Source organism: Podarcis bocagei, assembly GCF_964188305.1.
Source record: "Podarcis bocagei genome assembly, chromosome: 2".
In the NCBI taxonomy this organism is placed as follows: domain Eukaryota; kingdom Metazoa; phylum Chordata; class Lepidosauria; order Squamata; family Lacertidae; genus Podarcis; species Podarcis bocagei.
Window position 1 is genome coordinate 65,604,690 of NC_138126.1, and position 25,887 is coordinate 65,630,576.

The 25,887-nt window shown below is 42.5% G+C and overlaps 2 protein-coding genes across 7 annotated transcripts; one reads left to right on the forward strand and one right to left on the reverse strand.

Annotated features, from left to right (window-relative positions):
• Nucleotides 1–307: 307 nt before the first annotated feature.
• THG1L (tRNA-histidine guanylyltransferase 1 like) lies at nucleotides 308–7,207 on the reverse strand. Of its 6 annotated transcripts, none has more exons than XM_081184974.1 (6): nucleotides 7,131–7,207; nucleotides 4,717–4,893; nucleotides 2,892–3,061; nucleotides 1,864–1,952; nucleotides 1,000–1,107; nucleotides 308–594 (listed from the first exon to the last, which is right to left on the reverse strand). In XM_081184974.1, exons 1-6 carry the CDS (start codon nucleotides 7,190–7,192, stop codon nucleotides 433–435), a joined length of 768 nt encoding a protein of 255 aa, XP_081041100.1. In that variant the 5' UTR covers nucleotides 7,193–7,207; the 3' UTR covers nucleotides 308–432. The 6 variants fall into 6 exon arrangements, with proteins under 6 accessions (XP_081041100.1, XP_081041099.1, XP_081041102.1 ...); XM_081184973.1 differs by lacking the exon at nucleotides 7,131–7,207 and adding an exon at nucleotides 6,369–6,746; XM_081184976.1 differs by lacking the exon at nucleotides 7,131–7,207 and adding an exon at nucleotides 6,234–6,328.
• Nucleotides 7,208–7,387: 180 nt separating this feature from the next.
• SOX30 (SRY-box transcription factor 30) lies at nucleotides 7,388–20,200 on the forward strand. Its single transcript, XM_081184932.1, has 5 exons — nucleotides 7,388–8,718; nucleotides 13,624–13,863; nucleotides 16,117–16,353; nucleotides 17,644–18,136; nucleotides 19,743–20,200. Exons 1-5 carry the CDS (start codon nucleotides 7,734–7,736, stop codon nucleotides 20,122–20,124), a joined length of 2,337 nt encoding a protein of 778 aa, XP_081041058.1. The 5' UTR covers nucleotides 7,388–7,733; the 3' UTR covers nucleotides 20,125–20,200.
• The last annotated feature ends 5,687 nt before the right edge of the window (nucleotides 20,201–25,887 follow it).

The window sequence follows — 25,887 nt, forward strand, 5'->3', positions numbered from 1 at the left end:
TTGTTTATCACTCATATAATCCAGAGACATTAGCAACTAGGATAATTTGTAACTTGGCTCCCTGATGATAGAACTTAATTTGAAGCAGGAGTTTAAATGTTTTCAGTTTTAAATGGGCAGCTCAAAATCTCATGGGACTTGTACCAGTAGAGTGCCTTTGAGGGCCATAGCCTAAATTAAAGGCATTCCTTTTCAAGTAAAAAGTTTATCAACCTGACAATGATATTATTGTAAGGCACCTCAACATTTTGATGGGAAAACATACACATCTATGAAACTATAAAAATGAATACAAGCACTACATGGCTTCTTAAGTGCACCACACAAGTTTACTGAAATATCCATCCTGGGCCAGTCACCTATCCGTCTCCCATGGTCCTTGCAGGAGTAAACTGTATGGAGTATTTCACACCAACATCCAGATGGCAAATGTCAGCTATCATCAGCTAGGATTTCAGGATACTGGTCCCAAAACTGATCCCCAATGATATCACAGTGCAAAGCAACTACTGTAGTCCTTGGCCGGGTCACTTCAACTTCCTTCTCTTCCGTTTCCTCTGGAATTTTAATTTTCTTTTTAATGGCTTGATTTACCTATAAAAACAGGTGACAGATTAATGTAGAATCGCAGAACTGAAGTAGGCTAGAAGGCAATTCCAGTTTCATTTCTTTTAAAACTATAATATGAGACAACTCTCAAATTAGAATCATCACTAGTAAAGTTCTGGTCTTTCAGTGGCAGATGTGCTCCTATTGAACCTTCACTACTTAAAATTTGAGGAGTGAAGTTACCAGAGGAATTATTCTTTTCACTGAAGACCAGAATATTTCTAGGCTTAAGGTTTGAACAGTGGTAATGTTATAAAAGCAAACACACCTGGAAAATCAGCACACATATGACTGTCAAAAACCACTTACCTCCCAAGTACGGTAAGTATTTTATTTAACAGTTTGTAAAATGCATTACACACAAATAGCTATCTGTCAAAATTATATTACCTTTTGCCACAGTAGAACAGTTCCTTTTCTATACAGCAATGATTCGTTATTGTAGTTAATGCTGAACTGAGAAAATAAAATCTCATTCTTGTCACTTGCAACTGTTCCCTAAGGATAAAGAGAAAATATTTTTTTTCTTATAAAAACACCACCACACAGGCATATGAAAACACTGACTCCTCTCCATCTAGATCTGAGCACTGTATTTGGAGACAGAATGGAGTATACACAACCCACCAGTCCCCTTTTCTGCTCTCAATTAGACAAACAGCTAATCCTTATTTGTTCCACCTGGTTTTTAAACTTTGAAAAGTGTTATATTCATACTAATATGGAGACAGGAAGATAAAGCTATTGGATATAGTTTTTTAAAAAAATCTAACCCAGGGGTCAGCAACCTTTTTCAGCCGTGGGCCGGTCCACCATTCTTCAGACCATGTGGTGGACCAAATGATATTTGTGGGGGTGGGGGAATGAACGAATTCCTATGCTCCACAAATAACCCAGAGATGCATTTTAAATAAAAGGGCACATTCTACTCAAATAAAAACACACTGATTCCCGGACTGCCTGCAGGCCAGATTGAGAGGATGATTGGGCCGCATCCGGCCCCCAGGTAACCTATTCTCTCTCTCTCTCTCTCTCTCTCTCTCTCTCTCTCTCTCACACACACACACACACACACACACACTTACACTATGATAACTGTGTCACTTACAAACCCCTTCAACCTCATCCAGACTCCCAATTCTCATTGCCCACAACACTTGTGTAATTTGAATGCCTGCACATGATGCTGGCATTAAAACCTCAAGCATGAGTGAACATACTACTTAGCATAATCTTGAAAGAAGAGTTTCATACTTGTAGTCGCTTTTGGGCTTGTACAGGTGTCAAGCCACCTCTCTGCACAAGAGTCCAAAATACTGTATTGTAGAGATTATTTATGTGGCCTGCAGGAATGAAATAACAAACATCAGACTACATTGGGAAGCACATTGAACAAGCTTTCTGCCACAGAAGTAGTTACTGAAGGACTTGTATACTAATATATGAACATAAAAAAATTCCTTCCAGTAGCACCTTAGAGACCAACTAAGTTTGTCATTGGTATGAGCTTTCGTGTGCATGCACACTACGGCAGACCAACACGGCTACCTACCTGTAACTATTATATGAATATGATATTGTAAAAATAGTAGTATGTCTTTTTATCTAAGTCCAGTATTTTGGTTCAGTATTTATCAGTGTTCCATATATTATTATCCTACCAACAGTTCCTGTGACATGTTTTTAAAATAGATAAAATTTCCTGCTATGCAGTTTTTTTGTCACATCAAACATGAGGGTTTCTGTAGACCATCCAGCCAATCTAAAACTACTGCTATCCATTTCATGGAAACACTACTCAGTCAGGTAACCAGATAATTGGTGGGGGGAGGTGGGGTGGAAGAAAACATGCAAGTAAATTGTTGTGTGCAGTAAAGGGAGAACAACAACAACATGGGTTGCTGTGAATGTCCATCTTATTTGTCATGCTTTTTACATTCATTGACTAGACTTCTGAAGGCAGCAGCAGGGTTCACATCTTACTACACAATTGAATATAACACTGTTTGCATTTCTCATGCTGCCGTTGGGATGCAGGGGGGAAAGACATGAAAGCAATGCCTCTCCCATTGTGGCATAAAATTGGATCCTCTCCAAGGTTTTAACTTTTTCCATATGTGTAAGAACTAAAGTCTTGGAATATCCCAGCTGAAGGATAACTCTCTGTAACTGCAGGCAATACTGACCAACAATCATAAACCCATGCAAACATACATACAAACAAACAAACAAACACAAAAACCTGATGGTGGAGGTTTCTCATGTGTGTAAGAAATGCTTACAATCAGCTTGTCGCCAACTAAGATAGTCCTTTAAATTCTGGTCACTAGGATATAACACAACACGCCCATCAAATCCTGGTGGATACAAAAGAGGCTGGTCCTTAAAGTAATCTTTCCAATAGAAAACGTAGCTGGAGGCAAACTGGGAGACCACATGAGTCATGAACTTACTTGTAAACAGAAAATAAAAAGGAAGTGAAAGTTAATAACATCAGTACTACAATACTGACAAATAAATAAACACTTGAGTACTCTATGTAATGCAAAAATGCATGTGACTCAATGGCCCCGTTCGCACATCATCAAAAGCCATGGCTAATACTTTACCATGATCATGCCCAAGAGAGCACCTTCTTTCTTCCCTGCTTGTGCACAAAGGAAACAAAACACAATCCCTGGCTAAGCATTACATCCAACCCATGGATCATGGCTTGTTCTCTTCCGACAAACCATAACCGGTAAGCCAAAAATAAACCTTGGCTATACTTCAGTTTGCTTGGGAATAAAAGAAACCTTTATTCCTGGTTCAACTACAAAACCTAAAACACAGAAATCATGGTTTGTTTCCTCCCAGCACTAGCAGGAAGGAGTGAAACAGACTAAAAGGCACATTTACCGTAAACCATTAATGGCTGAATGTTTCAGAGTTTTCCAGATCTGTATGATTCACTCCTACATTTTCCAAGTCCAGGAGGTTGAGAGCATCGCATGCATATGAAAACTGGCTAACAGAAAATGAAGATTCTATGAATTTGGCCATTTGCAGGCTGAACTATCATACATAATAGTGCTCAGTCAACTCTCAGGACTGGATGGCTGATTGCATCAATGAGTTCATGACATAGAATGAAAGCCGCAGTATACTGTCATTCTTAAAGCATATCATATGCTAATAACAGCAGCTGATGACCACCTACTAAACCAAATGGAAAGACTAAACTAATGAAAATGTGCAAATTGAAGCTTATCTGTATACATTCCTTGTTACTTGCTCTCCTACCTTGTGAACTGAATTCACCACCAAAACCCCTTCCACCTCCCAGTTTGGTTGCTTTTTTTTTGTTTTCTGCAATTATTACTGCATGAACATGAAAGGAGGCCATTACCAAATCTATGAAAAGCAACACATGTTGCATGCATACAACAGCTGTCAAATTTTTATATTATTTCAGATGAAAATGAATTTTAAGCAAAATAAATAGTACACCCCTTGCCTTTACACAGCACCTATTAAAAAGCTGCCAATTTCTACCAAATCAGAATTGTTATGCGTTATTGTCTGTATAACCAGACACAAGAACTGAGCATAAATTAAAGGTAAAGATACCCCTGCCCATACGGGCCAGTCTTGACAGACTCTGGGGTTGTGCGCTCATCTCACTCTATAGGCCGGGAGCCAGCGCTGTCTGCAGACACTTCCGGGTCACGTGGCCAGCGTGACGAAGCTGCTCTGGCCGTTTACCTTCCCGCTAGTAAACGGTCCCTATGTATCTACTTGCACCCAGGGGTGCTTTCGAACTGCTAGGTTGGCAGGCGCTGGGACCGAGCAACGGGAGCGCACCCCGTTGCGTGGATTCGAACCGCCGACCATACGATCGGCAAGTCCTAGGCGCTGAGGTTTAACCCACAGCGCCACCCGCGTCCCTAAGAACTGAGCATAGTAGGGCTTAAAAGAGCAATGTTACTAATACTTTAATCAATATAATATTCTAACTATATAATAAAATTTAAACAAACTGGTTATATTTAAAACATGTTATATGAAGAGTAGATATGCAAATATTGGGTTGGGTTGGGAGGAGAGAGAAGCGCTAAAACCAGTTACCTTGCTCTTCTCTTAAACCAGTTGCTTTTCTTTTTGAAAACAAAGCTATATTCATCACTTTGTCCATAGGCAATGACAATATCCTCTAATTCTTGCATTACTGTCTGTGCAGACTTGTTCATCAAGTTAAGAGCACGATCATCATTAGGCTTCTTAAAACCATGTTGCTCGGCAAAGCTTCAAAAAGGGAAAAATACAAAGAAATTAAATTTGTCAAAGTTATTAAAGTGGTTATCAGCATGTTTTTATTTTTTAATTTTGGACTGGATCCCATATGCATGTTATTGTGTTTTAGTGTTGCAATACTAATTTATAATTTATTAAAAACAGCAGATTTTTGTAACTGCTTCACATTTTTGCCAAATGGAAGGTAAATGTTAAGTTGTGGGTGAACATATCAGACGACACAGCAAGTCTTCAAACAGCTCTTGTTTATTCACAGGCCACAACAGAACTGAACTAAAGGGTTCAGCCAGCCTGCTTATATTGAGCTACACTACAACGCAACTGTAACCACTTTCTGTAACTATCCAATCACTGAACGTCACTTTCAATCCCTTATTTGCATATGTGGACCTAAGTGAAAACTATCTCCAGTATCCCCCTGATGGCCCAGGGTGAGAACTTCAGTACATAACAGTAAAACTACTTCCACTGAGGCACTACTAAGAATCCTAGCTATAACTCATATAGCTCAGTGTCTTTTTAAGCAGGATGAAAACCTTCCATTCCTCCTTTCCTTATTCAGAATCAGCAGGACAATTACAGCTTTTCAAATATTCATTACAATACTGATTGTTATCTGGTCTACCAAAAGGGGATGACTGGAAGTGAGTTTTGTGAGTTACAATATGTGAAACAGACAGGTGGATGCAATAAGGGAGGGGTGGCCCACGAACTCCCTGCATATTGTATTCTTTTCAGCACCTGCTGAATACAATCTTTTTCAGACAACCCTACCTAGATGCTTAGGAAGATTGCATGAGTTTTAATTTGTCTTAAGTCTATTCTAATGCAGTTTTAACTTTCTCACCAATATGGGTGGGGTATAAATAAAAATTATTATAATAATCAGTGTTTTAAATTATGGTTGTAAACTTTTTGTGCATCCTTTTATTGCTTTTTTCTTTGTAAAGTGCTCTGATGGGCTTTCCCTACAATCAAGTGGTTATACATTTTCTGAACTTAGCTTCATAAAATTTATACACCACTTGGTTGTGGGGAGTAAAAAAAACGTGCTTAAGAGGAAGGCACGTTTGGCAAACCCTCATCGTGATCAACTCCCGCAGGGAAACTTACGTTCCCCCTGTGGAACGACGTGTGGGTCCAGAATTTTTACGAAATAAACAGATGCGCACACTCCCAACGGAGAAATCCTCCCAAACCAAAGCTTCCCACAGTGGTCTTCAGATTACGACAAGTGGCCGTCTTGGCTAAGGAGCTGTGTCCCAAGGATGCTGCCCCGCCCGCATCCGCCTCTGGGTGGAGCCCTCCCGATACCCAAGGGCAGCTGTTACCCTGAAATCCGACCACCGGCTCCCTATCTTTGCACGATACCCATAACCTCTCCACCCCTCCCTCCTCCCGCCACCATTGGCTGAGCCGTCGCCAGCGGCAACCAAGCTGCCGCCAATAGCTGAAGCGGGGCTTACCGGTGGAAGCCGCGGCCGTCCAACCGGACCACGACCCAGCAGTTGGGCAAGCACGTGGCCTCCTCTTCGAAAGCCCGCACGTATTCGAACTTGCTCTTCGCCATGGCGACGCGGCCGCAGCTCAGCCGCGCGCGCAGACCGGGGGAGGCGGCGACGGCAGCAGGCGGAATAACGCCACCAAGCCTAAGCAGCGCCTGCATCAGCGGAAGCTGCGTTGCGCGATCCCGGAAGGCTGGCGCGCGCACACACATTCCCCCCCCCCGTCCTCCGCTCTAGCCGTCAGTCTCTATGACGCCGCAAGGTCTTTCGGGATTGCAGCTCCCTAACCGCATTAGCCGCCTCGCAGTGCCGGGCGCAAAAAGCCTCGCAGCAGAGGCGACGGGATAAATGCAGAGCGAACCGAGGCTGAAAGCCACGCCCTCCAGTCTCGATGCCGCCCATCCTGGATGTGCGTAGGCTGCTCTGGGGCGTTTAATGGGGGCGGGGGAGGAAAAGAGGTCCTCGCGCCGTGTGTGTTATGTGCGCACGCGCGCCTGCCTTTTCTCAATCTGGTGTCGGGGGACTACAATTCCCATCATCCCTGGCCACTGGCCAAGCCTGCCGGGACTGATAGGAGTTGTAGTCCTGCGACGCCGGGTTGCGGAAAGGCGGGCGAACGTGCTTAATGGGGATTCTGACAGTGTTGTTTCGGGTCTCCATTAACCCAGTTCCCTCTGCCCGTTGAATCCTCCCTTCCCACCATCAGGTGCACACGTGTCGCACCGTGCGGGGGTAACCCATCCCGCACTCCTTTTAAGTTTTATCCTCGCCGTGGTCGTCTCCATCCTCCCAACCCCGACGCTGGGTGGAATCCCGTAGGGGGGAAATGAGCTGGTGTTTGTCAAGGAAGGAGGCGACGCGCTGAAAGCGCATGGACTGAGGGAAGCGCGCCTCGCGCGGTAGTTGTTGGCGAAAGGGAACGTTGGGGGCGAGGGAGCCGGCGGAGGGCGCGCGTGCCGCCGCCGCCAAACGAAGCCCTTTCAAAAAAGCGGGAAAGGCACGTGGGTTCGTCCCGGGGGTCTCCATGGCGACCTCATTGTTACGCGGCCCGCAGGGTCGCCCTGGCGACACCAGGGAGGGGAAAGTGCGGGAGGCACGTGGATCCAGCCCCGCGGCTGTTGCCATTTCCCGCCGGTGCCCCGAGGCGGCGCGAGGCTCCAGCGAGCCGGAGGGCGGGGTCCGAGCGCGGCGCGCGTGCCCCTGGTGGGAGGGGGAGCCGAGAACGTTTGCGAACCAACCGCAGGAAACAAACGGGCGGTCACAGAGGGCGGAGGCTGAGCTCACAATCCCCGCAACAATCCCTCTCCCCGGGGGGCGGGCTGCGGCATGGAAGAAGGGGCGCAGGGGGAAACCCCCCGAGAGCAGCACCGCCTCCTGCACCCCGCGGCTTGGCAGGGCGCTCCCCGGATGGACCACCTTCTCCTGCACCCTCTCTCGGGGCAGGGGGCCAGGGACCCGCACCTCCTGCTCTTCTCCCCCAAACAGGGGCCGCAGCACCCCCTGCTGCACCCCAAGCAAAATGCCCTGCGCAGGGAGCAGAAACCTCCGCTGCCTGGGGAAGGGCTTGCCTATAAAGAGCAGCAGCAGCAGCACCTGTTGGAAGACCAGCCTTGCCTTGCCAGGCAGCTCTGCCAGCCTGGCCTCGGGTTGGAACCTGGGGTTTCCGAGAAGCTGGAAGAGGCGGTGACGGAGGGAAATGGCCAGCAGAAGGTGCTGCAAGTGAAAGCGGAGGAGCGGGAGCAAGAGAACCAACTGCTCCCGACGGGCGGCAGCAACAAGAAAAAGAGAGGGGAGCACAGGGCGGCTGCCAGTCGTCGAGGAGGGAAGGAGGAGGGAAGCAGCGGCGCGAAAGGAGGGGGGGAAGTCAAAGTGGGGAAAGGAGAAGAGCCGGAGGAGATCAAGAAAGAGGTGAAGGTGGAAGAGAATTGTGATGCCAAAGCCTTGGGGTCCGGAAAAGAAGGGGCCATCAAAACGGAACTGGTGGAGCCTCGCGAGGAAGCTTGCAAGGGGAGGGAAGAGGTGGCATCCAAGCCTCGCCCCTCCTCCAACGGCCCAGCTCATGTCCACAAAGATGCTGACTTGGCTCAGCCTCTCGGGACTCAGCATCCTCAAGAACTGAAGATTCCTGTCACGCTCCATGCTGTCCCTCCTGGGGCTAGAATCCAGTTTCAGGGGCCACCTCCATCTGAGCTCATAAGAGTGACTAAAGTGCCAGTGGCACAAGTACCCCTTAAAATGCAGTCCTTGCTGGAGCCTTCAGTGAAAATAGAAACGAAAGATGTGCCTCTCACAGTGCTACCCTCAGATGCAGGTAGTAGATAGGTATAATAGAATTTGCCAAGTTGCCCTATTATGTACAAGTAAACACCGGGATAGAACTGCTCATACACATTAATCTGCACCACTATTACTCCAAACTTAAAATAAAAATAAAAATGAAGGGACAGAAAGAAGATAGGGCTTCTCTCAAGTTCATGCAATTAACAACAGCTCACTGTATACTTTACTGGCTGTTGCAACCATCAAATATTATGAAGATGGTCAGTTATGCAAAGTCCCATCTACAACTTTTTAACATTTGCAGGAGATTTCTGTTGCAGAAGTGTGCCCCTGCCCTCTTTAATACATTGTAACCAGGGGACAGAGATTAACTGTGATCCTCAGAAGAAACAACAAAGTGCTTCTTTCATGTGTGGCAGATTAAAGACTAACATTTTTTGTGCCATCAGCATTCATAGACCAGTATCCACTTCATTGCCAGTTTATGCCACAATAAATCTGTTAGGCCTTGTTCTGACCCTCTTCCAAGGAGCCCAGGGCACTGTACAAACATCCACCTTTATTTTCACTACAATACTGAAGTAGGCTTGGCTGAGACTTTTACCCATAAAGCATTCTTGAGCCTTTGGGCACATTAGGTATTTTGAAGGAGTATTGTGGGCACCAACACCTCTAGTTGCTTCCCCCCCTCCTCCCAGTAGTCAGAAAGAAAGCACACACAGAGATTGTTTGGTTTTTCAAAATGTTTGGTAAAAGTCAAATCCAGTTGAATTAAAATGAATCCTCTTGAATTTGCATGATTTTATGTGGGGTTCCGCAAAAAAAAAAACAACCAAAAAAAACAACCAAAAAAACCCCAACCCCACCTTATAGTGGTACACAACACAGTTTAAAAAAGAAAAGGCAGATCCGGTGCTTTCAAATCAAAAATACTGATCAAAGCATGGCTACTCGATCTTTACACACAATAAAAAACACCTCCAATAAATTGCAGAATATGTCTGCAGACACAGGTGACTATGATTTGATTATGGTTTTGAAGAGATCCCTTGTATTACGAGGATCCAGGAATATCTGTGCCTAAGATCAGTGTCTTTGTGCTATGGCAGCTCTGGAAAGTACCAGATCCATGGTTCAGTCAATTGACACGTGATATATGATGTGATACTGGTTCTGGGAAACACCTGTGAAAAATTCTGCAATTCCAAGGGGATCTGATTTACTGGCTCCAATGTGCAAAGGCACATGTGTGCACCTCTTTCCTTATTCCCATGGCACCTGTTTCCCCTGGTTGATCCATTTTCTTCAGGCTCCCAGATAACTCCTCCTTCCCTCCTATGCTATTTACTTTCTTCCCTTCACATTCTGTTAGCAGCCCAGGAGCTGATCTGAGTCTTGAAAAGCACATCGAGCTGAAAGAGCAATGCCTTCCTTCTTTCATTTTTCTGAGCCCTGAAATGCAGACAGAGAAGAAATAAGAAGTAGAAAAGAGTGCCATCCTTTCAACTTCTTCCTTCAGCTCTATGTTCTTTTCAAGGGGGAAGGAAGTAACAAGCCTTGTGCCAACTCAATGAAGGGACAGTGAGCAACATAGAACTTGGAGGCATTGCTCCCAACAAACTATGATTTGTAGTCAAGATTACCAGTTATGAGTTGTTGTAGCAAAACAAACCTTGATCGCTGGCTTGGGTGTTACTCTAAGCCAGATGTCATGGTTTGTTTCTGCTTAGTGCAAGTAAGTAGGAGGCAAACATGCTCAAAGTAAATTTTTATTTAATAAATTTCAATACTACCCTTCAAGAATAAAGTTTTCTCATCAGCCTCAAGGGCTGCCCCACATAGAATGTATTGCAATATTCCAGTCTGGTGAAATTACCCACCTTAGTGAAATTAATGGGGATACTTTTGAAATACTAGGGTTCAGAATTATCTCTTGAGTGACTTTCCAAAGTCAGACACAAAGGTTGAGCAATTTAAGGCTTGCCAAGTTTAGATCTCACAAAAAAGCTTGCTATGTGATCTTGTGCATGTCTACATTAGTTTCGGTGAGATTTACTCCCCCAAGTATAAGGGTGCATAGGATTGCAGCACCAGACAACTTTAAATTTAGGTCTCACCATTTCTAAGCTGTATCCCTTGAGTTCTGACCACAGGAACATCTGTAGTGGATATGCAATTGTTTTCATAGATTAATAGAAGTTGTTGATATGCATGCCAATCCTTAATACTTGTACTTTGAAATAATTCAGGAAGCTTAGATTCAGATGTATGAGTAAAGTTTAGTACCTTAGCCTAAAAACAATATTCTGCTTTTAGTACATATCTGTTTAAGCCAGTGGTTCTCAACCTGTGGGTCCGCAGATGTTGGACTGCAACTCCCATCATCCCTGAGCTCTGGCCTTTCTAGGGACCCACAGGTTGAGATAAAATGACTCAGGAACAGCTATTGGTTGGAAGTGGTGCTCCTCCTGAATGGTTGATGTATGCCTGGGTGGACACACACACCCCTTTCCTAGTGTAGGGATGTACCCTGGATTCAAATCAAACACTTCAGGCATGCAATCACAAGCTGTTTCACTTAGTTAGGGCTTTTCCTTTCAGCTCTGTGCTGCTGGTGTCAGTACCTATATTGAGACTGAAGCATGGAGAAAACAAATTCCACACAATGTGTCTGATTGATGTCTGCTGCAGTGGCAGCAGAACTGTTAGGGAACTGCTCAGTATAGGGTTGAGCCAGGACATTTTGCCCCCTTCTGCATGGTGATGCTCAAACCTTTTTCTCCTGCTTCCCAGCTCCATACTTTACAGCACCCTTTCCCAACTTGATGCCTTTCAGACATTTTGGACTACAACTCCAATAGCCATGCCACCTGGCCATGGGCATAGCCAGGATATTTGGGGGGGGGGAGATTTTTGTTGGGGGGGCAGAACCAATGTGATTGGTCAGTTAGTTAAGTATTTATATTGTTTTACTTGACGGGGGCAACTGCCCCTCCCTGCCCCCCCGGGCTACACCTGGCTAATGGAAGGGATGATGGGAACTGGTAGTCCAAAATATATGGAACACACCATATTAGCAAAGTCTGCCCTACAGAGTGAGACACTGCTGCTGCTGCTGCTGCTGCTGTCAGTGTGTGTTCTGGCCACTCCCCCTGGTTGGTTGTCAACTAGAGTGTCCCGTCCCCCCAGTGGGTCTTGAATCCCTGTCCCAGTAAGGGTGTGTGCTCTTTGCAGGTATTCTGCTGATGAAATTGTGTGGGTGCCATGTTGTGTGGGTGCCATATTGTGTGTCTTCTTCCTATTTATTTTATTTATTATTTATTTACGTGGCATAAATAAATAAATAAATAATCAAGAACAACCCAATAACCCCACCCCCTACTCAGCGTGTCATGTGCTAATAAATGACTCCCTGTATGTCAGATGGGCAGTCTCTGATTGCTGGGTATTGCCTGGGTTTTTCCTGTTCCCCTGTGTCCACCGCCCTTCCCTGAGCATGTTTTATATACCACTGAACACCACCCCAATCTCTGAGTAGTGCGAGATCCAGGGGTTCCAGGCACTTACCCAGAGTTTGGTTTCCTCAGAATGAGGGACAGTGGAGACCATGGTGTCTTTAGGATATATGGTTTATTTACACATATATACAACCTGAGCCTGCGATGGAGGTGCTCACAGCATCTTGCTTCTCCCATAGCCACAGCCTTGGATTCCAGCACAAGTCAGACATGGCTGTGTGTCTCTCAGCTGCCCAGGCTGCTTCCAGCCTCTACCACTTACACACCTCCCTTGTTTTTGTCTTTCTAACTGCCAGACAGTTGAGGGAGGGAGACCCACTCATTTCTGCTGTGGCACAGAGCCACTTCCTTTGTTACCTTAATGACCCATACTTGCAGGGCCATTTTCAAGAAACGTGTCTGGCTATTCCAGCAGCAACTGGATCCTTGTTGGATCCAGGAATTAGGAGGGACTCAGACATACAGTCTACTGCTCCCTCTCTGGAAAATCACAACAGATGCAGTGGCTGTTTTGGCAGTGCAATATATATATATATATGGAGCACAAAGACACCGTCTCTAATGTTCTTGGCAGTATGCAATACCTCCCTACACTCAAAAATGAAGGGGATTTTGTTGATAAATCAATAAATATTTGTTTTTCAAGTAAGCAAATATAATCATAGCCCTGTCTGGTTCTGAGGACTCTACCCCAAAACCTACTCCTCTCCAGCTCTACTTTACGCTCTTCTTGAACTGGCTGGAATATGTCCTTGAACTCTGATAATGCCTCTAGTTTGTCTAGTTGATGGAAGGGGTGAGTGAGAGTGTGTAAAACTAGCCTAGTGGACAAAGATAAAATTTACATTCATTGTTCCACCCACTTTTGTCTTTGGCGCCACCTACCACTGACACATGGCCCTTGGAAGAGAATGTGGCTCTGTCTGAAAAAAGTTGCCATATCACAAATCACTTGTGAAGCTCCCTTCGATTTCAAGCACAGTTTGCCATGTGGTTTGAGAGAGTTGCTGTTACTCCTTTCCTGCTGTGATTCTGGAAATGTGTTTATAGCAGCTGAATTCTATTTTTATAGAAGCTTTTTTTAAAAGTCCCATTACATTACAGTACTGTATCACATTTAAAATATAGCATATGCACTGTCATTCTCTATTACTGTATTTCTTTTGGTATATTGCTGTTGGCCCCCTTGAGAGGACTTGATCCAGAAAGGTGTCTTATAAAAATTTAAGGAAAATAAGCCAAAAGCTCCTGTGGGCTTATGACAATGGTTTCATGGTTATTTGGAGCTTGGCCTTTATTTCCATAGTCTGCACTAAAGTAATGAGCCCAGAATCATTAGCAAACTCATTACTGTATTTTTAACTACAAACTTTGTATGGTACTTATACTGCCTACCCATCCGTCTTTCTTTCCTGTAGGGATACCAGACACTCCATTTAGCAAAGACAGAGATGGCCATGTCAAGCGTCCCATGAATGCATTTATGGTGTGGGCAAGAATTCACCGGCCAGCCTTAGCCAAAGCTAACCCTGCTGCCAATAATGCGGAGATAAGCGTTCAGCTTGGATTGGAGTGGAACAAACTCACAGAAGAGCAAAAGAAACCTTATTATGATGAAGCTCAGAAGATTAAAGAAAAGCACAGAGAAGAATTCCCTGGTATAAAATAGGTTTTGGTTTTTTTACATGTTTCTCAACATCTGATGGTCTTGATGCAGTGCCTTGTGTTACCCAGAAATAGGTTTATGAGTGGGGAAAGGTATCAAGGACGATACTTGGAAGGAAATACAATAAAATCCCCACCACCATGCCGGAACTACGAGGCAGTCTTCCTTAAAGCTTTTGTCACCACACCACCCCTTCTATTCCCATAGTGGTTTCTTTTCAGGCTCTGAAAGTTTAAAAACGAGTTCAGAAGAGGGAGCTGCTTAAAGGAGCTGTACTCTGTAAGTTCTTGTAGGCATGGATGTTGCACATGTGCATTTTTACAGCATCTGCCATTGACATTATTTAAGTATTTAAAACTGAGTACAATAGCAGATTTATTATACCAAATGCTACTGGGCCAAGTTCAAGGTGTTGCCATTAGTATATAAAGCCCTTAACAGGATGGGACCAGTTTACTTGCAAGATCACTTTACCCTACATATACTCAATTGACAGCTTCCACCAGCGGAACTGGCACTGTTACAGGTGCAACATAATACTTGTTCTGCAGTTATAAGAAATTGATCTTTTGATCCAGACACTGGAACTTCCTGCTTATTAACATCAGGCAGGTGCTTTCACTGTACTCTTTTTGGTGCCCTTTGAAAACATTTTTGTTAGGTAAGCCTATCCAGGAATGTAGAATGCTGATGTGTTTCAATCGGATTATTATTATTGATTTTAATAATTTCTGGATGTTTTGAATAAGTGTTTTAACTGTTTTTTACAGATAATTTTATTGTTTTATTCTTTGTTGTAAAACGCTTTGAGGTTTTATTACAGTCAAGTGCTATATAAATCTTGGGAAATGAATAAAATAAAATAAAAATTAAGACCCAACACGTTTTGAGTTGTTCACCAGAGAAAATTCTGCAAAATGAATACTGGCATATGAGTTAATATCTAAGAACTGATATCTAATATTGATAGGCCAGAATAAAACATCAGCAGTACTCTAGTCAACACCATCATGTGATACAGCTGTATTGCATAGCATAAAACTGGCTGGGACAAAGGATGGCTTACTTATATGTGACATCTAAAGACATTTCAATCATAACATGGTCATATATACTGGTGCAACTATATGCCACTAGCATTAAGTAGTAATAGTCTTTTTTATGATGGCAGGTAGGATATATTCAGGATTGTAGTAATAAGCCTTGAATGTGGGCATTTTGCCCAACTGATGTTCTATGAAATTCATTAACTAACAGAGTAAGTATGGGGAAAATAAAATATACACAATTAAAACACATTTTAACATGACCATTTCCCCTATACTAAAACTCAGGCTCTTTTTTCTGGCATTTCCCACCATACACACACACACACACACACACACACACGGTGAGTCTTTTAAAAGAGGCTTCGTGGAACATGTGTACTCTGTATCCACAGGGCCTCTTATAAAGGACTCACCCTGTATATTCCTGTTTCAAGTCAATTCCTTCATTTTCTTATCCCTTTCAACTATTTAACTAGCAGATAATGTAATGATGCCCAAAGATCTAATTTTACATAAATAAAAATATACAAATAAAAAAGCAAAGGCGAATTACAGTATGTAACTTGGACTCAAAGAAGAGTGACAGCGTATTCATATCTGTATGCTGACTCCCTCGGCCAATAAAGCGAGATGAGCGCCACAGCCCCAGAGTCGGTCACGACTGGACCTAATGGTCAGGGGTCCCTTTACCCATACTTCAAAGTAAATCTCAATGTGTTCATTGATGCTTAATCCATGTCAGTGAGTATTGGATTGCAGCTTGAATAATGCAGAAATTATTTGATGTAATAAAATAAGAATTTAATTAGGCACCAATATTTTTCAGTATTAGAGTAGTAATAACTTCTTAGACACAGTACAGTTGGGTACTTGTCCTGCATGAAAAATGATGCAAAAATAGTGGGAAGGAGGAATAGGGGCTGGGACACTGATGGGGCTAGTATCCATGGAGAAAAAAGAGGGGTGCTACATGTCTTATTTTTCTGAGGGCCTACAAGCCATCCTAAACGCCCTCTTTTTTTAGATAGTACTTTTTTATATTGTGACAGAGTATTCATATTTATACACGTTTATCCTAGCTTTCCAAATCTACCAAAAGAGCTTTCACCATTCCTTCCTTTGTTATTACATTAATCAGTTTTGAAATAAAATAACCCATTATATTTCAGTGAGCCTACTCTTTTATATTCCCACAGGTTGGGTTTACCAGCCACGACCTGGCAAAAGGAAGCGGTTCCCCTTGACAGTCTCCACAGTATTCTCTGGCACTACTCAGAATATCATTGCTACCAGCCCAATGACAGCTTCCACTGTCTTTACTGGGACATCTCAGAATATTATTACTACAAATCCAACTACCATTTACCCTTTCCGATCTCCCACCTACTCTGTGGTCATACCCAGCGTACAGAACAGCATTGGACACCCAGTCTGTGAGTTCATTCCAATAGTTTATGTGAGTTCATTATATGATAGGAACTACAAAAACCCAATGTCTGTATTCTTGTTGAGAGTATGATTATGTAGGATTATGTAGGAATATTTGATGATGAGATGTGGCCATAGTTTTGCGGTAGCCTTATTAATTCATTTCCAAATTAGATTAGTGAACTACAGAATGTTTTGTTTATATGTTTGTTTATTTGTTTTAATCATTCTCAAAGCAAAGTTGGGTCATTATTCTTACTAGCAAAATGTCTGTTAAGTCTGATGAGAGAAGCAAAAGTGATTCAGTTCTCTTCTGCCTCACCACTCTCCACCCTTTCATATATCATTGACTTAATGAAGAGTAAGACACCAGGGCATGCTCACTTTTCTAAATCTAGTCCTGCCCCATGTTTCCCTAAAATGAACATGGCTTGAAAGTCTTGAGGAAGGAATAAGGAACCTTCATCACCACTACCACACTAAAGGTCTTTCAGGTTCTGTGTTCCCTCCTGAGCCCACATCCCAGTTTTCAAAGGCTCCCTTAGAAATATATTGCCCCTCCCCAACACTCTGAAGTTGACTTCAGGAGGGGAAGAAGAAGCATTATATCCCATTCCCTATGCTCAGTTATGCCAGTGTCTGGAATGAGAATCAGATTTTTCATCCTTTCAGCTGTATCACATATTGCAACTGTTTCCTTTATTTTTTTTAAGAACTCCATGGGAACTATTAAAAACCAAGCTAGTCCCTGTCTGCACAGCCCTGTTTGTAGGTCTTTTCCTTGGTCCCATGAGACACTGTTAGGGGAGAAAATGTTGGGGACTTGATTTTATATAAAAGATTCAGTTTTATGCTGATAGAGAATTGAGAGACTTGCCAAAAAGTGCCTGGAAAGTCTTAGCCTTCCATGTTCAATGACAGCACACTGCATACTGGGCATCATTGTGAGGAAAACTTGTAGGAGTTTTATAAAGAAAAGACATTTTTTAAAAAATTAACAATCTAAATATTGAATGTCTTTCTTAATGTTGCTGATTCATGAAATTGCATCTATAGATATCTTCGGGTATGAAACTGCAGTAGGTTATGCTAGGGTTGCCATATTTCAAACAGTGACGATTTGGACATATGGCAACCATAGGTTATGCTATATTAAAGAAAAGCTTAAAAAATGATGAGGGATGATCCAGTGCTATTTCATGAATCATTCTTTCTATAATCACATAGTATAATATTTATAACGTAGTGTTAATGGGACCTTCTCACTTACGGCTAATACTTTCTCTTCTCCAAAGGTGAAGCCACTTCTACTATCCAGCTGCCAGGTCCTTCTGCTCAGCATCCAGGCCCTATTACGCTGTTCCAGCCAAATGTAGGAAGCACAGCGCCACTGGCTGCCTCAACGGCAAATCTGCCGATTCGTCCAGTGCTTCAACCTCAGCGTTTTGCTGCACCTTCACCAACAGAAGCTCACCGTGTATCTTCAGGAACAAATTGCTCTATAAAGAGACCAACCCAGATTTCTATCGAAAGCGCAAGCAGGAACCCAAATAATACAAACACCACACATTCCAGATACAATGTCTCAAATAGTCAACCCCCCAAGGAGTACTCAGGTGTTTCTTCTTGTTCTAGAAATGGACCCATTCCTCAAGCTCCTCCCATCCCCCATCCACACGTTTATCAACCTCCTCCCATCGGTCATCCAGCCACCCTGTTCGGAGCTCCTCCTCGATTTTCATTTCATCATCCTTACTTTTTACCTGGGCCCCATTATTTCCCATCAAGGTAATGCAGCTATTTATTTGTGTTCTGCAGTAAAGGTGCCTATGTAGACAGACAACCACGGAAGGATTTGCAGACTTCTACAAGGAAAAGATTGAAAAGAACCTGTGTGAATTTCCATGTACAATCGTACCTTGGAAGTCAAACGGAATCCATTCCAGAAGTCCGTTCAACTTCCAAAATGTTTGGAAACCACAGTGCGGCTTCTGATTGGCTGCAGGAAGCTCCTGCAGCCAATCAGAAGCTGCAGAAGCCCTGTTGGACATTTGGCTTCCCAAAATAGTTCGCAAACTGGAACAGTCACTTCCGGGTTTGCAACGTTCAGGAGCCAAACTGTTCAAGAACTAAGCTGTTCGATTTCCAAGGTACGACTGTATACTCTTCCTTTCTGTCCATCTTTTTTCCTCTTTCCTCACACATTTATCCTCTATTCATTTCATTCCACTGAAACATTTCTCATCATACTTTGCAGTGCCCAAAGGGCTTTTTTATAAGGGTTTCTTTTTCATTCTTGCTTTTTAAATTTGATCTGTGACCTTGACATTGTTGTTTAAACTTTTCTCCTCAACTCACTTTCCTCCTTTGAAAGGAGAACCTCTCATTCGGGTTCTCTTGACTCTTTGGTCATCTCCAGATGACCTGTTTAATGAGCATTCAGCCTGATATGTTTGTGGGGAAATTAGTCAATATTGCATCAAACAAGTGTTATCGCAGAAGTTTCCAGTCCCTTTTCATGTCACTTTCCTTATCACAAAAGGCCATCATGTTCTGCAACAGTTGGTATTCACCCATGCTTATATCAGCTTAGAAGACCTTGCTCAATGAGCCACAGTCTAAAAGCTAGGCTGATGGTTATGAAGAAGGGGGCTTTTTTAGTGGTGGCTTGGATACTGTGTAATGTTCTTATTGAGGTGGTTTATCAATCTTGCTGCTTGCTAGTATATCGTTTGTTTGTTTGTTTGTTTGTTTGTTTGTTTGTTTGTTTCAAAAAGCTAGTTAAATTGCGTATTTTGCAAAGCTGTTTATTTTGATGTAGTCTTCAGTTTTACTTCACTTTTATACTGATGGTTTGTTTGCTATTTTATGTTATGAAGTGTGGTAGAGGTGTTATGAGGTGTGGTATAGGTCAAAAGTTGGAATCATTCATTACAAAAAAACAGGTCTGTATTAAGAGTTATGGGATGTATGTGGCTACATGGTCCTGCCCCTGGTTGCTTAAGTGGACCGGATGACCTTCTGGACCAGAAAAGGGGAACATATGGTCTTCCAGGTGCTGTTGGGCTCCAACTCCCATCATGTGTAACCACTGGCCATGTTGGTTCAGACTGATGGGAGTTGGAGTCCAACAATAGCTGGAGGGGTACAAGTCCCCACCCTGTTCTTGTTGTCTCTTCTAAATTAGTTATTCTGTATAATGTACCATGGGCACACATCTTGGCTTTTTGAAACACGGCCATATTATTGTATTCTATTTGCAATTGTGTCCCATGACTAAGGTAATCCCTTTATTATGGTAACTGGTTTCCAGATTTGAATACAAACAAGCTACAATGTATCATTCAGTTTTATGATAAAAGCCATGATGTAACTCATCTTTGTCTTGCTGCAGCACATGTCCATACAGTCGCCCACCATTTGGCTACGGAAACTTCCCCAGCTCCATGCCTGAATGTCTTGGCTTTTATGAAGACCAGTATCAAAAACATGAGGCGATGTTTTCTGCTCTGAATAGAGACTATCCTTTTAGAGAGTATCCTGATGAGCATACACATAGCGAAGACTCCCGTAGCTGCGAGAGCTTAGAAGGGACATCCTATTACAGCAGCCACAGTCAGACTGAAGAAGAATACTTAAATCCTATGCCACAGCTGGACATTGGGGCCCTTGAGAATGTTTTTACTGCAACCCCATCCACACCCTCTAGTGTACAGCAGGTCAATGTGACTGATAGTGATGACGAGGAAGAAGGAAAGGTGTTAAGAGATTTGTAATTTAAAAAACCCAAATGATAGTATCCAGCATAATTTTTTAAAGCATGAAATAAAACATGTTGGTCATATAACACTATTTTAGTGAGTGTGGTCAAGAAGACATAATTGATCCAGGTTTTAAAATTGTTATGATACATTGGAGGTTTTTCAGGGCACTGTACCATCGCAGGAGTTGTACCTTAATACACCTGATTTCATATACTTTACCTTGTCAGGGTAGGTCATAAGACTGAGCTGTTTGTATTATATGTTTGTGCACCACCTTTCTGTCAAACTTCCAGAACTTGACTGATGCACTTTATTGATACTGCACAGACACAGCAGTGATCTACCTGCACCATGCATTCAGTTTTACATGCATGCAAAGGAAAGGTGTGACTCATTCACGGAGTCAGGACATAATGCCATCAGTTTTATGTCGATGCAATGCCAGAAGCAGCAGATACATTCACCAGGCTTTTCTAATCCTACATGGTAATAGGATCACTCACTTATGGGGGCAGACTTTCCTAACTCAGAACTTTTGTTATTTATGTTCCTAGATGACATAGTGGGATGTTCATTCTAATCTACATATTTATGGAGCAAATGAAATTCTCTTTATTTTCAGGATTTTAAAATTGCTATCTTTTTAAAGCACTTGTTTCAGATTATATATATATATATATGCGCTGAAAATGGTTACATAGTAGTCTGAAATTCTACAGCCCCTCTTATGATTTTAACTTCCTCCTCGATAAGAGGATTTCATATTTAAAGCCCACATAAATGGGACTGTTGAATAAACAAGTAATGGTGAATCTAGCTGTGTGTTGTATACAAGTGGGCTATGATTCTATACCAGAGTATATTTAACAGTAATATCTCAGGCATACATTTTAAATGTATCTTTTGAAAAATAGATGTAACAGAAGGTAATGTTGCTAAATGTTCATGTTAGAAAACATTTTTATTTTGATATTTTTCTTTGTTTTGGGGGTGGGGTTGATAGTACATTTGTTCCATTTTTGTTATATTAAAATAAAATCACATGAACTGTATGTTGTTAGCTCTATATATTGTGATGAACTATGAATTAAGAATGTCATGATCCTATTGTGTCCATGTAATAATAAGTGAAAACACAGTAACCACTTTAAAGTCTCTTCAGGGATATTTGTTATAAAAGAAAAGATTGGCTGCTTCAAAAGTTTATACATTCTATACATTTATGGGGTGATTTTATTATAAATTTTTAAAAATCGTTTTTAGAATGCTAGCAATGTGGACAGTACACAACCTTATGATAATATATTTCAAGGTAGCAGTCAGAACTGAAGCAGAAAAACCTAAAAGGAACAAAGAAGTTCATATACTTCACTGGTAATTTTCACTGACAATCGTTGGCAGTGTCTCATCAAAATTGTGTACAGTTTGTCCTTTCAATATCTTTATGGTTTTGCTCTAAACTTTGGACCTAGCATTTCCAGTACATTGTTCCAACTGTGCTGAATACAGTTAAGGTAGTTGAGGACCAGGCTTATCCATCATGAATGCTGCAACCAGACCCTCAGCTTCCATTGTGCATTCTATGTCAATAGTGCTTTTAAGGGAAAGTCTTATTAATAGCTAAAAGCATGCCCTAGCTCCGAAACAGACTACTGGGTGAAAGATGACCTTCAAGAATTCTTGTGGGCAAATGTGCTATTTCCCACATAACTATGGCTCCAAAGTATAAAACAGCTGTCGGATTGTTCACTCCATCTGCCTTTTCCCATCTGTCCTGCCCCAATCTTTTTTTTTTCTTTTTAAAACAAATTGCAGTATTGGCTAGCTGGAACCATATATTGGTTGACTGCAGTTTTATTAAATCCAGACTGATGTTTCAGTCATATGCCAAAGTATGCTTTGGTGCTATGTGAACGAGCCTGGCTGGACCGTTGGGCTCACACGACCCCCCTCCTCCCTTTGCATGTTTCCATTCCTTCCCACATTTCCTGGTTTGAGGCAAACTGTAGCTTGCCGTTTCACTTGAGCTAGCAAAGCATGGTTTCTGCTATGCAGACCAAGACTGGAAGCCACAGTCCACCCTGGTTTCCACTTTGGGGCAAGTGCAAACCGTAAGCGTGCTGGTGGGACTATGCTTTGGCTCAAACCAAGAAAGATAGGAGGAAATCACACACAGGGAAGGGAGATGGAGGAAAGAAACTCTGAACTGTGAAAAAGTCACTGCCCTTTCCTTGTTTTCACAGTATTTTGAGATCGCATTTGACTCTTTTAAGGACTCAGATCTCATTTCCATCGAATATTTCCCTGCTCCTGTTAGTTTTTAAGAGTTTCATGCAGCAATCTTTCCTAGCTGCATCTGGGCATGCCAGGGATGGAGACTGGAATATTTTGCATGAAAGTAATATGACTGAGGCATGTAGGCAGTGGTGGCTGGTGCCCATTAGAACTCATGGGGCCGAAGGTAGGGAGGCCAGCAGTAGGTGGAGCTAGAGTCAGTGGCAGGCAGAGCCAACTACTAGTTTTGTTGCCCCACCCCCCCACTGAATTGTACATGTTTAGCACAGAGAGCAGTGTTAGGAATGGACACATCATGGTTAAGAAAACCAACAGTGCTTTTCCCCACCCGCTTTCAGCTCTGAAATTACTACCATCTGTCTTCAGCCAAAGTGATGGGGAAAGTTTTAGCAGCTAAATATCTGTGTCCATTGACTTTTAAGGCACACAACCAGTAAAACAGCAACAAAATCCTTAGCAACCATATGAAATGCATGCATTGAGCAGCCTTCTCCATTATGACAAACAGTAAAGCGCGATCACATCAAAGCTCTGCCATGCACTTTTAAAGCCAAGGTCTGGTTTGGGGGGAAGGTTAATACTTTCACTCATTGTAATATATATATATATGCAAATCCAAGAAGTGGGTGACACTGTGGTCTAAACCACTGAGCCTCTTGGGCTTGCCGATCAGAAGGTCAGCAGTTCGAATCCGCGCAACAGGGTGAGCTCTGTCCCAACTCCTGCCAACTTAGCAGTTTGAAAGCATACCAGTGCAAGTAGATAAATAGGTACCACTGTGGCAGGAAGTGATTTAGTCATGCTGGGCACATGACTAAAAAGCTGTCTGCGGACAAACACCAGCTCTCTCGGCCTGAAAGCGAGATGAGCACTGCACCCCATAGTCGTCTTTGACTGGACTTAACTGTCCAGGGGTCCTTTACCTTTTTACATAGGCAAATTTCATTTGAAAGAATGGCAAAACTCTTACAGATTTTGTTTGTTTGTTTTGAAATACACAGTATGAAATAGTTTAAATTGGTCCAGGAGTCAAACCTTTTGCTTATTACCTCTGGTAAGTGTATTTTGGTATCTTCAAGACTAACAAATTGCATGGCATAAGCTTTTGTAGGCCAGAGGCTCAGAGCCAACATTATCAGTTGCAGGACAACAGCTGCACCTGAACTGGCTATGAAAACTAATGCCACAGTACACCTCTAGAATCTGTCATCTCCAGAGTAGTCCAGCAACTGTATTTGCCGCCTCCCAATGCAAGGTATAAACACAAAATATAATTTGTATGGCACTGTAATAAGAATGGGCAAGTGACACCCCCAATCCTGATCATCCTAAAACAGTTGTAGGGAATTTTTGGCCCTTCGGATGTTGTCTAAGGAAGTTTTTAGAGATTAGGGACATCCATGTAACTCTGAACTACTTTTTAAAATCAGCAGGAGAGAGTTTAACATTATAGGTAGGAGGTTTTGACTGCTTCTGCACCTATGCTTTTAACAGCAGCCTGATAAACAATTGTTTTAGTTCACAGACGAATATTTCCTGGCTTGAAGTGGTGGGGAAATGTTTACCTGCTAGATTTGTGTGTGTCAGGTTGCAGCTGCAGGCAGAGGAACAGGGCCAGCAAAAATGTTTAAATCAGGGGCAGCTGTTGACTTTTGGGTTTGTGCAGCTGCAATTTTTTAAGCTCCTTCCCTTGCAGACATTAAGCTGCATACAGTGCTTACAAAGGAAAAAGTACATTTAAACATGTGCAGATGTCACTGTTTTTTCACTGAGAAACATCAACTGTTTTCTGTAACCCATTGGATAGAGGGGAAGACTTCCATGTGGGAGGGCATTAACATATGTTCCAGACAAAGATGAACTCCAGTTACTCAAATTCGGAATTAATTTGCCCATTCAAATTCATGAATATCACTTCACAAGTTTCTGAATCCGTCCATTTTTAGGGGAATGCAAACACACCATTGGCAAAGGATTTAAGCACCAAAGCTTTGAAAATGCCCAAAAACATTTGTTCCTGGTTGTTCACAATTGTGACCTTAAATCCAAACTCTCAAAAACGAAGGAGCTAATTATTTCAGAGTTTAAATTAGGCCAGCGACCACCAGAAGTTAGTACAATGGTACCACAGGTTACAGACGTTTCAGGTTACAGACTCCGCTAACCCAGAAATAGTACCTCGGGTTAAGAACTTTGCTTCAGGATGAGAACAGAAATCGTGCAGCAGCAGCAGCAGGAGGCCCCATTAGCTAAAGTACCTCAGGTTAAGAATAGTTTCAGGTTAAGAACGGACCTCCAGAATGAATTAAGTTCTTAACCCGAGGTACCACTGTATTAGAACCTATTTTTAGCGTCATGGCTCAGGCCTAATATAGGGCTGCCATATGTCTGGATTTTCCTGGACATCTGGTGCTTTGTCCTGGATCTTAGGCAAGGGAAAAAAATCAACAATTTTGGGTGTTTCCTAAAAATTTCTTTACTTTTTGAAACATGGCAACCCTAGTATGTGTGGTGTATTTTAGAAAGACTAGAAGCACAGAGCATATGACTTCACTATGGAGATATGAAAAATGAAGAAGAAAATGAAATGTTATAAAAAGTATCTTAACTGTGCAGCAATGTGGAGCCATTGGCCCTCCAAATATTGTTGGACTCCACAATACCATCATCCCTTCAGTCAGTTGTAAGGGATTATGGGAGTTCTAGCCCAGAAACATTTGAAAGACCACAGATTCCCCAAACCTGAGCAATTAGGAAAAAATAAATTACGATTTGTTACCATTAGTGCTTATTGTTTGTGTTTATACACCCAAATAGAAGTCTGCATGTCTCTTATTCACAATTAACAATGTAACCCTATACATGTTTCCCCAGAAGTAAGGCCCACTGTATTCAGTGGAGTTACTCCCTTGTAAAATTGGGGTTACAACAATAAAATACACCATGGTAAAGCAAACAGAAAATTTACATCTGTAAAACAAGAAATTATAAGACGTTCCATATATAAAACTATTGAAAACAATTCCAACACACACGCATACACACATTTAAAAACAATTCCACACCATCTGGGTTGTCCTTGTTGAGGCCTGGCCAAGATTCACTGCTCCCGGCTCTGCTTTTTGCGCTCTTTCTTTCACTGCCTTTTTACTTTTCCCCTCTTAGAGTGCAGCTGCATACCATGTTAACAATGTGATTAGCAACCCCACCATGAGTTTTAAAAAAGAAAATACCAGACATATTGGTGGTGTTCGTTGTCATAGGGTAGGTAGGTGCAATAGTAATTATCAGCACTGCAGTCGGTGTGCAGGGAGGTGAGGTCTAAGCCTTCCCTCCACAGCTGTGATCTTGGCAAAAATCACCCCTCTCCACACACCAATCAGCACGGGGTGGGGGTGGGGAGCTGCCTTTGGTGCTCTTTCCAGGCACAGAGAATAATACAGGCATTATCTTTTATATCTATCTGTTTTTCAGTGTGGA

What these genes read in the sequence shown, in the direction of transcription:
- THG1L (XM_081184973.1), bottom strand. Translation starts at nt 6,619, where the DNA reads ATGTGTGTGCGCGCGCCAGCCTTCCGGGATCGCGCAACGCAGCTTCCG. An exon ending in TGGTTTAAGAGAAGAGCAAG is followed by an intron (nt 3,062 to 4,716) that starts GTAACTGGTTTT and finishes TCTGTTTACAAG; the next exon opens with TAAGTTCATGACTCATGTGG. An exon ending in CTGTTCTACTGTGGCAAAAG is followed by an intron (nt 595 to 999) that starts GTAATATAATTT and finishes CTGTTTTTATAG; the next exon opens with GTAAATCAAGCCATTAAAAA.
- SOX30 (XM_081184932.1), top strand. Translation starts at nt 7,734, where the DNA reads ATGGAAGAAGGGGCGCAGGGGGAAACCCCCCGAGAGCAGCACCGCCTC. An exon ending in GCACAGAGAAGAATTCCCTG is followed by an intron (nt 13,864 to 16,116) that starts GTATAAAATAGG and finishes ATATTCCCACAG; the next exon opens with GTTGGGTTTACCAGCCACGA. An exon ending in CAGCATTGGACACCCAGTCT is followed by an intron (nt 16,354 to 17,643) that starts GTGAGTTCATTC and finishes TCTTCTCCAAAG; the next exon opens with GTGAAGCCACTTCTACTATC.